At 44.6% G+C, this 16,205-nt stretch overlaps 1 protein-coding gene across 1 annotated transcript in view; it reads left to right on the plus strand.

The window, feature by feature from the left end:
• The window catches only part of LOC125484407 (transmembrane protease serine 2-like), a 98,562-nt gene that overhangs the window by 42,277 nt on the left and 40,080 nt on the right, over nt 1–16,205 (plus strand). Inside the window, exons 11-12 of the mRNA XM_048603029.1 lie at nt 9,186–9,358; nt 13,135–13,230. Of these exons, the coding sequence (XP_048458986.1) occupies nt 9,186–9,358; nt 13,135–13,230 (269 nt within the window). The remainder of the gene's footprint in view (nt 1–9,185; nt 9,359–13,134; nt 13,231–16,205) is intronic.

Below are 16,205 nucleotides of genomic sequence, written 5' to 3' on the forward strand. Positions count from 1 at the left end.
ATGTTTGTCAGTTTTTTAAAAAAAATTTAACCTATTTTTCTGATCAACCTGTTCAGAGATGTTGTTACAAACCTCTCGAGCAGGTGGGACTTGAACGAAGGCCTCCTGGTCTAGGGGTAAGACACTATCCCTGAGCCACAAGAGCCTTCCCATCATCAATCTTAACCTAAGGGGTATTCTAGAAGCCGTCAAAGAACAGTTAAGATTCAATCACATAGCTTTAAGTCTGGAGTCACATGTCAGGATAGTCTAAATTCCATCTCTGCAGTACACAAAGCATTTGCAACCAGTTTTTTGATTCCAGATTAATTAGTTGGATTTAAATTCAATCCAACAGTTGTTGTGGTGGGATTTGAATGTGTGATCCCTGGCCATTAGTCTGGGCCTCTGAATTACTAGTCCAGTGGGCAGTATCTTACAGGGTCTGAGTGATGTGCTCTAGAACATGGAACATAGAACAGTACAGCACAGGAGCAGGCCCTTTGGCCCACAATGGCCAGAGTCATCAGGGGGTGACTGCAAATGAGGCAGATAGAGGGATCCTGCAGTCAGGAAAAGAGGACCCTCAAATCTTGACCTTGTCCAACAAGTATGAGGTACAAAAACAGAAGTTGCTGGAAAAGCTCAGCAGGTCTGGCAGCTTCTGTGAAGAAACAATCAGAATTAATGTTCCGGATCTGGTGACCCTTCCTCAGAACTCAGAACAGGTATGAGGTACTTGCTCCCTGTGTGGATGAGGAAAAGGGCTGCAGGGAGGATGAGCCAGCTGACCGCTGCACCGTAGTACGGGAGGCCATTCAAGAGGAGGGAGCAAAAAGACAAGTGGCAGTTGTAGGGGATTATATAATCAGGGGAATGGATAGTATCCTTTGTAAGCAGGAATGAGAGTCCCGCATGGTGTGTTGCCTGCCTGGTGCCAGGGTAAGGTGTATCTGTGACCTGCTTGAAAGGATATTGGAGCGGGAGGGGGAGCATCCAGTTGTCGTGGTCCACATCGGAACAAACAACATTGGCAAGATGAGGAAAGAGGGCCTGTTCAGGGATTATCAGGAGCTGGGAACCAAGTTAAAGAGCAGGTCCTCAAGGGTTATAATCTCCAGATTACTGTCCGATCCATGTGCTAATTGGCATAGGGACATGAGAATAAGGGAAGTAAACAAGTGGCTAAAGGAGTGGTGTGGGAAAGAGGGGCTCCTTTTCATGGGGCACTGGTATCAGTATTGGAACATGAAAGATCTGTACCACTGGGACAGTCTCCACTTGAACTGAGCTGGGACCAATGTTCCAGCGAAAAGGGTAAATAGGCTGGTCAACAGGACTTTTAACCTGAAAGTAGGGAGGAAGGGAAAGGTAAAATTTCCCCCAGTGGGGAGCAAAGCAGCAGGCTAACATCTGTAGGGGTGGATTCAACTGCCTGGAAAAATATGAAAAAAATGACAGGAAAGGAGAACTCGAGAAAGGTTATTAAAGTCTCCAGTGCAGACACAAATAGGACAGTGTTTGAAAAGGGTTAGGAATCAAACTTCAAGCATACAGGATAAACTAATGGCAATGAGAAGAGGGATGGTTAATACAGGACTGAAGGTGCATGCAGTATAAGAAAGAAGGTAAATGAGCTAGTGGCGTAGATCAAAATTGGCAGATATGACATGGTGGGCATCACAGAGACATGGCTGCAAGGGAATCCAGGTTGGAAGCTGAATATCCAAGGATATACATCTTGTCGAAAAGATAGGCAGATGGGCAGAGGGGGTGTGTTGCCTTATTAGTAAAAATTAAATTAACTCAATAGTAAGAAACAAAGTAGGGCCAGATGGTGTAGAATCTATGTGGGTAGAGTTGAGGAACTGCAGAGGTAAAAAAACCATAGTTGGAGTTATGTACAGGCCTCCAAACAGTAGTCAGGAGCTGGAGTGCAAGACACACCAGGAGATAGAAAAGGTGTGTAAGAAAGGCAAAGTTACGGTGATCATAGGGGATTTTAATGTTCAGGCAGATTGGGAAAATCAGGTGGGTTGTGGATTGCAAGAAAAGGAATTTGTGGAATGTCTACAAAATGGCTTTTTGGAGCAGCTTGTGGTGGAGCCCACTAGGGAACAGGTAATACTGGATATAGTGTTGTGCAATGAGGCGGACTTGATAAGGGAGCTTAAGGTGAAGAAACCCTGAGGAGGCAGTGACCATAATATGATTGAACTTACTCTGCAATTTAAGAGGGAGAAGATAGAATCAGAGGTAATGGTATTACAGCTGAATAAAGGCAACTACAGAGGCATGAGAGAGGAGCTGGGCAGAATTGACTGGAAGAGGAGCCTAGCAGGAAAGACAGTGGAACAGCAATGGCAGGTCTTTCAAGGAGTAATTCAGGAGATAAAGCAAAAATTCATCCCTAGGGAAAAGAAGCATGGTACAGGGAAGATGAGGCAACCATGGCTGACTAGGGAAGTCAGGGATAGCATAAAAGCAAAAGAGAAAGCATACAATGTGGCGAAGGGCAGTGGGAAACCAGAGGATTGGGAAGCTTACAAAGACCAACAGAGGGCAACAAAAACAGAAATATGGAGGGAGATGATTAAATATGATGGTAAGCTAGTCAGTAACATAAAGGAGGACTGTAAGAGTTTCTTTAGATATATAAAGGGCAAAAGTGGACATTGGACCGGTGGAAAATGATACTGGAGAGATAGTAGTGGGGAACAAGGAAATGGCTGAGGAACTGAATAATTACTTTGCATCAGTCTTCACAGTGGAAGACACAAGTAATAACCCAAAAATTTGAGTCAGGGGGCAGAGCTGAGTATGGTGGCCATCACCAAGGAGAAGGTACTAGAAAAACTGAAAGGCCTAAAGGTGGATAAATCACCAGGACAAGATGGACTAAACTCCAGAGTTCTTAAGGAGATAGCATTAAGGAGATAATGGAAGTGTTAGTGATGATCTTCCAGGAATCGCTAGAGTCAGGGAGGATCCCAGACGACTGGAAAATTGCAAATGTGACACTCCTGTTTAAAAAGAGAGTAAGGCAAAAGACTGAAAATTACAGGACAATTAGCCTAACCTCGATTGTGGGTAAGATTTTGGAGTCCATTGTGAAGGATGAGATTTCTAAATACTTGGAAGTGCATGGTAAAATAGGGCAAAGTCAGCATGGCTTCATCAAGGGGAGGTGATGCCTGACAAATCTGTAGGAATTCTTTGAGGAAGTAATGAGCAGGTTAGACCAAGGAGAGCCAATGGATGTTATCTACCTGGACTTCAAGAAGACCTTTGACAAGGTGCCGCACAGGAGGCTGCTGAGTAAGATAAGGGCCCTTGGTGTTAGAGACAAGGTGCTAGCACGGATGGAAGATTGGCTGTCTGGCAGAAAGCAGAAAGTGGGGTTAAAAGGGTCTTTCTCAGGATGGCAGCGGGTGACAAGTGGTGTTCCACAAGGGTTAGTGTTAGGACCACAACTTTTCACATTATACATTAATGATCTAGATGAAGGAACTGAGGGCATTCTGGCTAAGTTTGCAGACGATACAAAGATAGGTAGAGGGACAGGTAGTATTGAGGATGTGGGGAGGCTGCAGAAGGATTTGGACAGGTTAGGAGAGTGGGCAAAGAAGTGGCAGATGGAGTACAACGTGAGAAAGTGTGAGGTCATGCACTTTGATAAGAAGAATAGAAGCATGGGCTATTTTCTAAATGGGGAGAAAATTCAGAAGTCTGAAGTGCAAAGAGACTTGGAAGTTCTAGTCCAGGATTCTCTCAAGGTAAACTTGCAGGTTGAGTCAGCAGTTAGGAAGGCAAATGTAACTTTGGCATTTATTTTGAGAGGACTTGAATATAAAAGCAGGGATGTATTTCTGAGGATCTATAAGTCTCTGGTCAGGCTACATTTGGAGCCTTGTGCTCAGTTTTTGGCCCCGTATCTCAGGAAAGATGTACTGGCCCTGGAGTGGGTTCAGAGGAGTTTCATGGGAATGAAAAGTTTAACATATGAGGAACATTTGAGGACTCTGGTCTATACTCGATGGAATTTAGTAGGATGAGGGGGGATCTAATTGAAACTTACAGAATACTAAATGGCCTGGACAGAGTGGATGTTGGGAAGATGTTTCCTTTGGTAGGAGAGACTAGGACCTGGGGGAACAGCCTTAGAGTAAAGGGAAGACCTTTTAGAACGGAGATAAGGAGAAACTTCTTCAGCCAGAGAGTGGTGAATCTATGGAATTCATTGCCACAGAAGGCTGTAGAGCTTAGGTCATTGAGTATATTTAAGATGGAGATAGATAGGTTCTTGGTTATCAAAGGGATCAAGGGTTACATGGAGAAAGCAGGAGAATGGAATTGAGAAACTTATCAGCCATGATTGAATGGTGGAGCAGACTCAATGGGCTGAATGGCCTAATTTCTGCTCCTATGTCTTGTAGTCTTACGGTCTTATGATGTTGTGCCAAACGTGATGCCAAATTAAACTAATCCCTTCTGCCTGCCCTTGGTCCATATTCCTCCATTCCTTGCATATTCATGTGTTTATCTAAAAGTCTTTTGAACGCCCCTATTGTATCTGCCTCCATTACTACCCCTGGCAGTGCATTCCAGGCACCTACCACTGTCTGTGTAAAAAAAAACTTGCCCCTCAGATCTCCTTTGAACTTTCCCCTCTCACCTCAAATGCACGTCCCCTCGTATTAGACATTTCAAGTCTGGGAAAAAGATTCTGCTCTATCTATGCATCTCATAATTTTATAGACTTCTATCAAGCCTCCCCTCAGTCCCCGCTTCTCCAGAGAAAATAACCTGAATTTTTCTAGCGTCTCCTTATAGCTCATACCCTCTAATCCAGGCAGCATGCTGGTAAACCTTTTCTACACCCCCTCCAAAGCCTCCACATCTTTCCTGTGGTGTGATGAACACAATTGAATGCAATACCCTTCAGTGTGGCCTAACTGAAGTCTTATAAAGCTGGTCTGCAGTGAGGCTCACGGCAGAATCAAGTGAAAGGTCGTGATGTCGGGAGTAACTCGCTGCATATCTTATGTGATTGTCAAGCAGTGAGAATACAAGGTACCTCATTAATATTCAGCTTTCTATCTTACCATATACACTGACCACTAAACATTGAGAAATCAGAGTGGGTCCCTGGTGACTTCAGTTCACTGCTGACTGCAAGGAGCCTCTGTGTTGCTCAGCAGCACATGGCCTGAGCTGTGGGCGCATGCACCCCTTGTCTATGTACAATGGGATCTTGCTAACCCCTCATAACCATCACGATACCCCTCTGATCCACTTGCAGGCCATTCCGCAAGCATGACAGGCTGCTTTGATATCAAGTATTGAACAGATGCTGTCGGGACACTTTGCAGGAACAGGCCCCCAGCCTACAGATTGGACCAGACTGCATCCCAGGGCTGTTCACTTGAACTCTTAGCGCTCGCTCACTTAGCGACTGTCTGTATATTTGCAACATCCATGGAGTGCCTTGCCTAAATACAAAACAAAGAGCTGCAGATGCTGGGTCCTGAAGAAGGGTCACCGGACCTGAAATATTAACTCTGTTCTCTTTAAACAGATGCTGCCAGATTCTCCAGCTATTTTGGCCCTCGCCTTGTCTTGCCTGCTTCAGCTAGAGCTAAAGGCTATCAGTACTGCTGTACTGAAGCACTGTTTAATGCAGACACACAGACAGGCTGCTTGCTGTACTTGTCAGTATAAACCTGTCTAGGGGTGAAACATCTTGCTGTACTTCACACTGAGGTGTCAGTCTAACATGGTCAGCATGTGTCTCCTTTTTGCATGGCAAACACACTGCATATGTATCCATCTTGTGGCCATGTCAGGGGTACAAAGAACAAAGAACAGTATAACACATGAACAGACCCTTTGACCAACCAAGACTGTGCTGACACATGATGTCTCTCTAAACTAAAAACCTTTTACCACCATGTGGTCCATAACCCTCTATTCCCTGCCTATCTGTCAAGATGCCTCTTAAATGTTGCTATTGCATCAGCCTCCACCACCTCCTCTGGCACCACATTCCAGGCATGTCCCTCTCTCACTTCTCTTTTCAACTTACCCCCTTTTACCTTAAACTTATGTCCCCTAGTAATTGAAATTTCTACCCTGGGGTGAAGGCTCCGACTATCCATTCTATTGATCCCTGTCATAATTTTATTAGCTTCTATCAGGTCACCCCTCAGCCTCCAACATTCAAACAAATACAAACAAAGTTTGTCCAATCTCTTGTCCATGGCTAATACCCTCCAAACAAGGCAACATACTCGTAAATCCTTTTGGTAACCTCTTCAAAGCCTCCACATCCTTCTTGTACTGTGGCAACCAGAACTGTACATGGTATTCCAAATGTGGCCTAAGTAAAGTTCTATATGACTTGCCAATTTTTATACTCTGTGCCACAACTGATGAAGGCAAGCATGCCATATGCCTTCTTGATGACCTTATCCAATTGTGTTGTGACTTTCAGGGAACTGTGGATCTATACACCTAGTTCCCTCTGTATGTTGATGCTACTAAGGGTTCTGCTAATTACTGTATACTTCCCTCCTGCATGAGATCTTCCAAAATGCATCACCTCACATTTGTCTGGATTAAACTCCGTCTGCCATTTCTCCGCCCAAGTCTCCAGCCTATCTATATCCTGCTGTATCCTCTGGCAATCCTCCTCAATATCAGCAGCTTCCCTCAATCTTTGTGTCATCTGCAAAATTACTAATGAGGCCACATACATTCCTCCTCCAAATCATTGATATATTATTACAAGCAACATAAATGTATTAGAAACAAGTAGTCCTCAGTCCAACCATGTGAGGCGTGCTGCTGGTCAGGTACTGTTAGGGTAGACTCCACACCCAATCCAAGGATTTGGCGATAGTTACTTGTCTGCTCTGGGGCAGTTAGTGGATCTGTCTGGCTACAGTGCAGGGAGTGGGCAATAGTCTGTTCTGTAGGGCCTGGAGAAGTCAGGGGAATCGCATATCCTCAGTTTATGGAGCTGCAAACAGCAGTCACTCATGCCTAGGGGAAACTTATCGAATTAAGTTAAAGATCTGGGATGAATACAGACTTGGGGATCCACATATTGAACGTTGAGGACTGCTTATTGAGGGTCAGTGCCCACTATGGATACTTTTTGAAGCAACCCACTCAGAGATATTATTATGCACCTCTAGAGAAGGTGGGATTTGAACCCAGATCTCCTGGCTCGAGAGGTAGTGATTCTACCACTACACCATTAGAGTCCTCATTATCCAATCTAGCCTGATTGATCTCACCTGAAACACTTTCGAATGCTTTAGCACTTTAAAATAATGGAATTAGGTTGGACCCACATTCAAACTCTTTCTGCTCCAGAGGTGTGTTATAATGTGTCTCAACAGGCTGTTTTGAAAATATCTGACATTGGACTGAATCAGAGGTAGAGGATTGTGTGTAGAACATAAGGACAGAGGCAGACCTATCTACTAATGAAGAGCAGGAGCAGGCTCCTCAATTCTTTCAAAAGGTATGGGGAAGTGATGGCCTAGTGGTATTATCGCTGGACTGTTAATCAAGAGACCCAGATAATGTTCTGGGGGCCTGGGTTTGAATCCTGCCACGGCAGATGGTGGAATTTGAATTCAATAAAATATCTGGATTCAGAATCTAATGATACCATGAATTCATTGTTGATTGACAGGAAAAACCCATCTGGTTCACTAATGCCCTTTAGGGAAGGAAACTGCCATCTTTACCTGGTCTGGCTTTCATGTGACTCCCAGACCCACAGCAATGTGGTTGACTTTTAACTGTCCTCTGGGCAATTAGGGATGGGCAATAAATGCTAGCTGAGCCAGCGACGCCCTCATCCCGTGAATGAATAAAGACTCTCAAACTGAAAGAAAGTTCCAGTCACTCTCTGGGGAAAAAGAAAACAAATGAATTAAAAAAAAGGCTTTCCTTGACTCTATCCCCACTAATCACACCGGGGGTTGAGACAATAAGGAGTCGAATAAACATTGTCAATTGAAAATAAGACTAAAAACCAGACCCCCTCAGCTCCGTCTCCATCGAACCCTCCCAGAACAGGAACAACAATGGTCTAAAGGTCAGAGGGAAAGGTACCTCCACCTATTGCAAATGAAAATAAATATCCCCTTGCACCAACCCTATCAAGCACTTCTGGGACAGGGATAACATCGGATTAAAATAAAAGACCCCTTGGCTCTTTCAAGGAGTCCAAAGTTGATATGAAGGGAAAATAATACAGACCCGTTCTGGGGCACCAAACCAAAAACAACCTCAAACTCAAAATCAAATGGTAGGCCCCTCAGCCCCTTGACCCTGCTCCACTATTCTATAAGATCATGGCTGAGCTGATTCGTCTCCCCCATTTGACCTTTCACCTCCTTGTTTGACGAGAATCTATCCAGCTCTGCCTTAAAAGTATCCAAAGGTCTTCCACAACCTTTTGAGGAAGGGAGCATCAAGTCTCCGAAGAGCTTACCCTTGGGGTCAAGTTGCCTCGGGCGAGTATAAGAGGGCAGTGCATGCTGACCTTAACTAGTGTGGGAACTGGACCTGTGTTATCGGTGTCATTCTGCATCAGAAACCAACACAGTCCAGCGAACGGACCCCAACCCCCTTCATTTTAATCAGGGCCCTTTTGTTCCAGATGCTCCCACAAGAGGAAATATCCTCTTCACATGTTCCCTCAGGAAGGGGTGGCATGGTAGCTCAGTGGTTAGTACTGCTGTCTCACAGCGCCAGGGACCTGGGTTTAATTCTGCCCTCAGGCGACTGTGGAGAATTTGCACATTCTCCCTGTGTCTGTGTGGGTTTCCTCCCACAGTCCAAAGATGTGGCGGTTAGGGTGGATTGGCCATGCTAAATTGCCCATAGTGTCCAGGGATGTGCAGGCTAGGTGGATCAGCCATGGGAAATGCAGGGTTACAGGGTGGGTCTGGGTGGGAGACTTTTCGGAGGGTTGGTGTGGACTTGATAGGCTGAATGGCCTGCTTCCACACTGTAAGGATTCTATGATCTTATGTGTTTCAATCAAATCATATTTTACCAAAGGGGAACAGTGTCTTGCCTCAGTAGTGTACACTGTACATTGTTGTTTTGAAAGCTCTAAGTAGATTTTACAAGATTTGGAGGCGGTTATTATAATACGTCTTTTATCCCTTGCTTTTTTGCAGGCATCCCTTCCCTTCCCACTGGCTTGTGTATGGTGGCATTCTACAACAATCTGAAACACATGTCATAAATCCACGCTCTGTAGATAAATTTATCATCCATGAAAAGTTTAACAAAGTAAACAAAGATTATGACATAGCATTACTGAAGCTAAAAAGTCCCTTCATGTTTTCAGGTAATTTGCAGTATATTTTGTGAAAATGCTTAGCTCATCTCCCCTCTGCACTCCTTGGATTATTAACTCTGGGGATTGAATTTACTCAGAAATTTGATCAGATGACCTTCCAACTGAATTGTCCCACCTGGTTAATCGTACTCTTCATCCAATAGTTTAATGACCAAATAACAAACAACGAAAATGACTTGTATTTATATAGTGCCTTTAATTTGTTTGGAGTTAATGAAAGGGCTACAACATACGCAGCATCACATTGCCAAGATCCCTTCAACAGTCTCTTCTAAACTAGCAACCTCTACCACCTGGAAGACTGAAGGACCACCTGTCCTCTCCAAGACACTTACCACTTTGGCTTAGAAATATATCACCATTCATACTGGCTCCATATCCTCAATAACACTGTGAATATAGCTACACCACATGGATTCCCGCAGCTCAAGAAGTCAGCTCCCCACCTCCTTAAGGACAATTAGGGATGGGAAGCAAATGCTGGCCTTTAACAATGATGATCACCTCTTGGAGTTGGATGATAGAAAGTTTGGCAGATCACGCTGCATCTGTAGAGAATTAGAAAAAAATTAGAGACAAGACTTGCTGGTATACAGGCAGGGAAGTGAAGGAGAGTACATAACAAAAGATGAATTATAAGGTGGAAGACACAGCTACTTTGAGAGCATGAGTCTTCAGTATCGCTGCTGAAATGTTGTCAAGGTCCACTGTCTTCAGCCATTTCTTGATATCACATGGGGTGAATTGAGGTGGCTGAAAAATGGTGTCTGATACGGGGGGCTTCTGGAGGAGGCCGAGATGGATCATCCACTCATTATTTTTGGCTGAAGATGGATGAAAGTGCTTCAGCCTTGTCACTTTCACTGACGTGCTTGGCTCCACCAACGCTGGGGACGGGATAATGTGGAACCCTATCCTCCTGTATCATGTTACATTGTCTACCACCATTCATAAATGGATGAGGCAGGACTGCAAAGCTGAGATCTGATTTATTTGTGATGATACCATCACTTTAAAAAGGTTATTTTGTCCGGGGTTTTTTGAAGAAAGATTGTAAAGGCAGAGGTTCAGAAGTGTCCACTGGAGCTGGCCTAAGTCAATAATTTAAGAGGCCTTTAGATTTGTTTTAAAAACAGATGTAACAATGGAAGGGGAATGGCCAGTTCTCCCTGATCAGGCTTTCTAGTGCTTTTTAGCTGTAGCAGTCAGAAGCTGTTTGGGTCTCTGAAGCTTCAGTAAAATGATTCTTAACTGTGACTTTCCCTGAAATCTCTCTTGATGTTGAACGGCATGTAAGAATCTGTGTCTGAATTTACCTTTTTGCCACGAGGTGTGTTTATGGGATGTTACTATATTGGAACAGTTAATTAGTAATAGTTACTGTTTATTATTCGGTTAAGTTTTCCATGAGTAAGTTATTCTAAATTCCTCTTTCTTTTGTTTGTATCTTAACTATAGTATTAAATAAATTGTGCTTTGCTTAACGTTGAGTGGTTTGACCAGTTGCATCATATCTGGAACAAGCAGTACACATCTACCTTTAAAATAAGAAATAAGTTAGGATCTGGGCTGCCTTCTTAAATTATTGTGAGGGGTTCTGGTCTGGTCCATAACAAGTCACTTGATCCTGTCTATCGCAAGCTGCTTCCAGTGTTTGAAATTTTAAGTATTCCTGTTTGGTGGCTTCACCAGGTTGACACCTCACCCTCAGATATGCTTGGTGCTGCTCCTGGCATGCCCTCCTGCACTCTCCATTGAACCAGAGTTGATTCTCTGGCTTGATGGTAATGGTTGAGTGGGGGATGTGCCAAGCCATGAGTTTGCAGATTGTGTGCTGGAGCACAGTTCTGCTGTTGTTGTTGGCTCAAAGTGACTGCTCTGTTTCTTGCGTTGCTACACCTTTTCAAAATCTAGCCATTTAGCATGGTGATAGCATCACACAACATGCTGGAGGGTATCCTCGATGTCAGGAGGTGACTTTGTCTCCAAAAGGACTCTTACCAATACTGTCAGTGGCAGGTGGATCAGTGAGAATGATGTTAAATACAATCCACATTGCCTCTGACCCTGTTGAAGAAACCTCCTGCTACCACCGCAGGAACATTTTGACAGGAATCACAATCAAAGCCGATGCTGCCGCATCGCCGACAGGAGAGTGGAAATGAACCACCAAGTCACTGACCCTAAAGCCATCTATCAAGCCGCCATGACTCTGGCCGCCACCAGAGACTGTCCCAACACCCAAGTACCGGGTTCCCTCCCAACTCCTGAGGACCGAGGGAAGGTCCAAATTCCCGAGGAAATGGAATCACCGCGCTGCATTGTTCAAGCCGCGGCTGCCAGGGCCATGTGGACTCGGACCGGATCTGTTGCAGCAGCAGCTTTCCCCAATCTCCCTCCTTCACCGCGGCTGCAGAAGAGAAGAAAAAAAAGTGAATTTAATACAAAAGATAAGTGAAGAAATGAAAAAGAAAGAAGGATGCAGCCAGACAGGCAAGTGGGAGCGGACAGGCCTAGCAGGGAGCACTTCCAGCTGCAATCTTTGGCATTTGGGATCTGGTCCTTGCACCTTCAGCTACCATCGTCCTGTAGCCACTTCAGAGACCCAGGAGCTATGGATGGAACAAAAAACAGACTTCATCTTAACTTTGTCTCATGTATTTAATTTTATAATTTCCGTATTTAATATGGCACCGGATTATGGCGACCTGCACACTTTTCCCTGTATTTTCATAAGCGCAAGTGGCAATAAATTCCTATACTACAAACACCTGAGGATGAGGGAACTACCTTCCATAGACCCAAACTGGCAGCAATGTCCTTTAGATCCAGTCTGAGAGATGGATGGAATTGGTCTTGATGGATGGGTCTGTTGCAGGCTTCTGACAATGGCTTTAGCCTTCCAAATATTTAATTGGTGGAAGTTTCTGCTCGTTGAGCTCTGGAGGTTGATAAGCAGTCTCACAGTTTAGAAATGGCTTGTGAGAGATGGTGATGAGCTCAAGCTCGGTGTTATCAGCTAACACGTGGAAAGCTAGCACCATGTTTCAAACGATGCCACCTTGGAGCAGCGCGTAAAGGGGAAATCGGAGTGGGCCAAGGAAGGATGCTAGAGGATTCTGGGTGAATTAGAATGGAACCAGGCAAGTGTCGTCCCACCTGTCTGCATAACGATGGCGAGAAATTGAAAAGGAAGGACAGAAGTCAAGAACATCAAAGACTGCAGTCAGTGGTTTATGGTGCCACAAAACTTGTCTCTCCCGGTTCACTTCTGCACATCAGAAAGATGATTCTGGCAGCCTGTGGCCTGTAATTGTTTTGCCTTACCTATGACTGATTACTATCTGTTTCAGTTTTTGCAAATTCTTTTATTTACACATTGTACGTAATATGTGGGTACATCTCTCACTAGGACAGACTATTCCATCCTATCTTCATGTGACTGCTGTTGCCATCACTACTATAATGAATACAACACCATTACATTACCCTATACATTCTCATTATGCTATGAACAGATCCCATATGTATCAACAGGAATATCAGGAATCATTCCACTTTAAATTAGTTCACAGCTTGAGGTGTTTCTAAGAGATGTGATGAGGTGCTGTATAAATGCAAGTCTTTTTAGTTCTTTAGTGGGATAGCACAAACAAACCTGAGAAACCTTGAGGTTAGAAAAGACGGAACTAGCCCATTTATGAATTGGATTTAAAATGATTCCACTTGTAGCTAACAGCTCCAATATTTTGTTCTGACATTAGATTCGATAAGACCAGTATGTTTGCCAAATTATGGGCAAACCTTTCCTACTGGGTCCATTTGCTGGATTTCTGGATGGGGAGACCTGTGGGAAGGAGGTAAGGGAGTAGGGATAGCTGTTTGTTCACACACCTGCACAATGCACTCACAGGTCACCTAGAGCTAACGGTCTGAGAATCAAGAAATGGCTGGCTAGTATTTCTGGCCTGTTGCGCATTCTGATGCCTGGAATACCCTGACTGGGCACTTCTTCTCTCCCATCCAGACATTGCCCACACACTCTCACAGCCACAAAATCTCCTTGGAGAGGCAGAGAAGTAAAAAGGTAGCAGCCAGGGCCAATAATTGTAAGAAATTCCTCCTCGCTCTCTCAGGCGATCAACAACTGTTCGGAAGGACTATTCAGATATTGTACGTGGTAAAATTGACAATTCTAATCTGGCTAATCAATTCCTAGTCAATCCACCCTCAATTAGAATCTCTACAGTCTGGAAGAATCTTTGAATCCCTACAGTGAGGAAGCAGGCCATTCAGCCCATCAAGTCCACACCAACCATCCAAAGAGGATCCAATACCAGACCTACACCCTACCCCCGTAACTGTGCACTTTCCACAACTAACCCACCTAAGCCTGCATGTCACTGGACACTAAGGGCAATTTAGCATGGCAAATCCACCTAACTCTCACATCTTTGGACTGTGGGAGGAAACCGTAGCACAGGAGCAAACCCACACAGACAAGAGGAGAACGTGCAAACTCCACACAGTCACCCGAGAGTGGAATTGAACCTGGTAATAGTTGTCCCTAGCTACTACACTTTCTCATTTCTCTCTCTCTGTCATACACACACACGCGCACATACACACACACACACACACACACAGACTCCCTCTCTCCCCCCCTCACACTCTCTCTCTTTCTCTCTCTCTCTCTCTCTCTCACACACACACACACACACACACACACATGCACTCCCTCTCTCTCCCCCTCACACCCTCTCTCTGTCTCTCTCACACACACACACACACAACACATACACACACACACACACACACACAGACTCCCTCTCTCCCCCCCTCACACTCTCTCTTTCTCTCTCTCTCTCTCTCTCTCTCACACACACACACACACACACACACACACTCCCTCTCTCTCCCCCTCTCGCCCTCTCTCTGTCTCTCTCTTACACACGCACGCACACGCACAAAAATCTATAGGACGATGTCTGTTTATTTGCAGATACCTTCTATATTTTTCAAAAAACACACAATTTGTAGTCACAGTCAGTCATTGTGGCATCTAATAAATTCCAGTTTTTGGAATAAAACCAGCCTGTTTTCCGGTTAAAACTCTGAGACAGATTCTGAACAAAGCTTCACACCTACAATTCAGTATCTGACCTGAGATGTCACCTTTTGCATATTCCTATGGCTCTGACTGATTTTCATGACAGCACAGCACTAACATTGACTTTATAAACACTTTACACACCATCTAACACTCTTAGTCACCTGCAAGGACGTATTATCTGACACTCCACTCACACCAGTTGTATGATCTTTTGATCTCACTGCCCTTGATCTCTCTGCCTATAAACTGTATGTCTGTGTGTTCTGCTCTCTCACTGCACCTGACGAAGGGGCTGTGCTCAGAAAGTTTATGTGATTCCAAATAAACCTGTTGGACTATGATTTGGTGTTGTGTGACTTCAAACATGGCCAAAAGAGAGGTGAGAGTATAATAAAGTAAGCTTATGTAAGGAGAGAGATGAGAGTGACTGCCCTTGACAGAAAGATCACATTTAATCAAGTGTGGCATCAAGGAACCCTAGCAAAGCTGAAGTTGGGTGGGGCGGCGGGATGTAGTGCGGGTTGGGGAGGTGGTGGGAGCCTGGTTGGAGTTATCGTTTGCATGAAGGATGTGGTGTTGCCCTACAAAACTCTTAATCCGGGAATAATTGCAGGAATTCTCCAGGGATGTAGGATACATCTACCCATCATCAGATACTTCATCAGTAAAATTCTTCCCATCAAAAGGTTAGGTGTAGGTATGTTGATCGATCCAGCCATGACTCTTCAGATCTAGCCTGTCCCCATATGCAGCCAGACCTGAATAACTTTCGGGTTTAGGCTGATAAGCCACAAGCAATTTTGACGCCATGTAAATGAGAGGAAATGACCATCCCAAACAATAGAATATTGAACCATCTCCCCTTGGTGTTCAGTTGCCTTGTTATCTCTGGATCCAACATCATCATCTTGGGAGTTACTATTGACCAGAAACTCAACTGAACCCACCACATAAATACAGCGGTGACAAGAGCAGGTTGGAATCTTAGAATACTGAGGCGAGTAACTCACCTCCAGGCTCCCCGAAGCCTGTCTACCATCTCAGGCACAAGTCAGGAGTGTGATGGAATACTCTCCACTTGCCTGGATGACTGCAGTTCCAATAACACTCAAGATGTTCCATACACTGCCGAGGACAAAGCAGCCCATTGCATTGACAGCACATCCACAAACATTCACACCCTCCACAATTGATATACAGTGGCAGCAGCGTGTACCATCTACAAGATGCACTGCAGCAGCTCACCAAGACTCGACCAACAGCATCTTCCAAATTCACAACCAATTAGAAGGACCATGTTGGCAGATACCACCTACCTGCAAGTTCATTGCCATGTCCCTCACACACATCATCCTGACTTGGAAATATATTGCTGTTCTCTCACGGCCGCTGGGTCAAATTCCCAGAGCTCCCTCTCCAAAAGCACTTTGGATATATGCAAACCACATGAATAGGAAACCTTCAATAATTTAGCTCACCACTACCTCCTCAAGGGCAGTTAGGAATAGGCAATAAATGCTGGCTTTGCTGTAAAGCTCAAATCTTATTTTGTAAAATCTAAGTGATCTCTTCCCTAATCATTCCAGCTCCCTCTTCTTCAACATCAAACAGTGCAGTAACTGTATCAGAGATAGTAGGAACTGCAGATGCTGGAGAATCTGAGATAACAAGGTGTAGAGCTGGATGAACACAGCAGGCCAAGCAGCATCAGAGGAGCAAGCT

The sequence above is a fragment of the Rhincodon typus genome, chromosome 11 (assembly GCF_021869965.1).
Source record: "Rhincodon typus isolate 14 chromosome 11, sRhiTyp1.1, whole genome shotgun sequence".
Lineage (NCBI taxonomy): Eukaryota > Metazoa > Chordata > Chondrichthyes > Orectolobiformes > Rhincodontidae > Rhincodon > Rhincodon typus.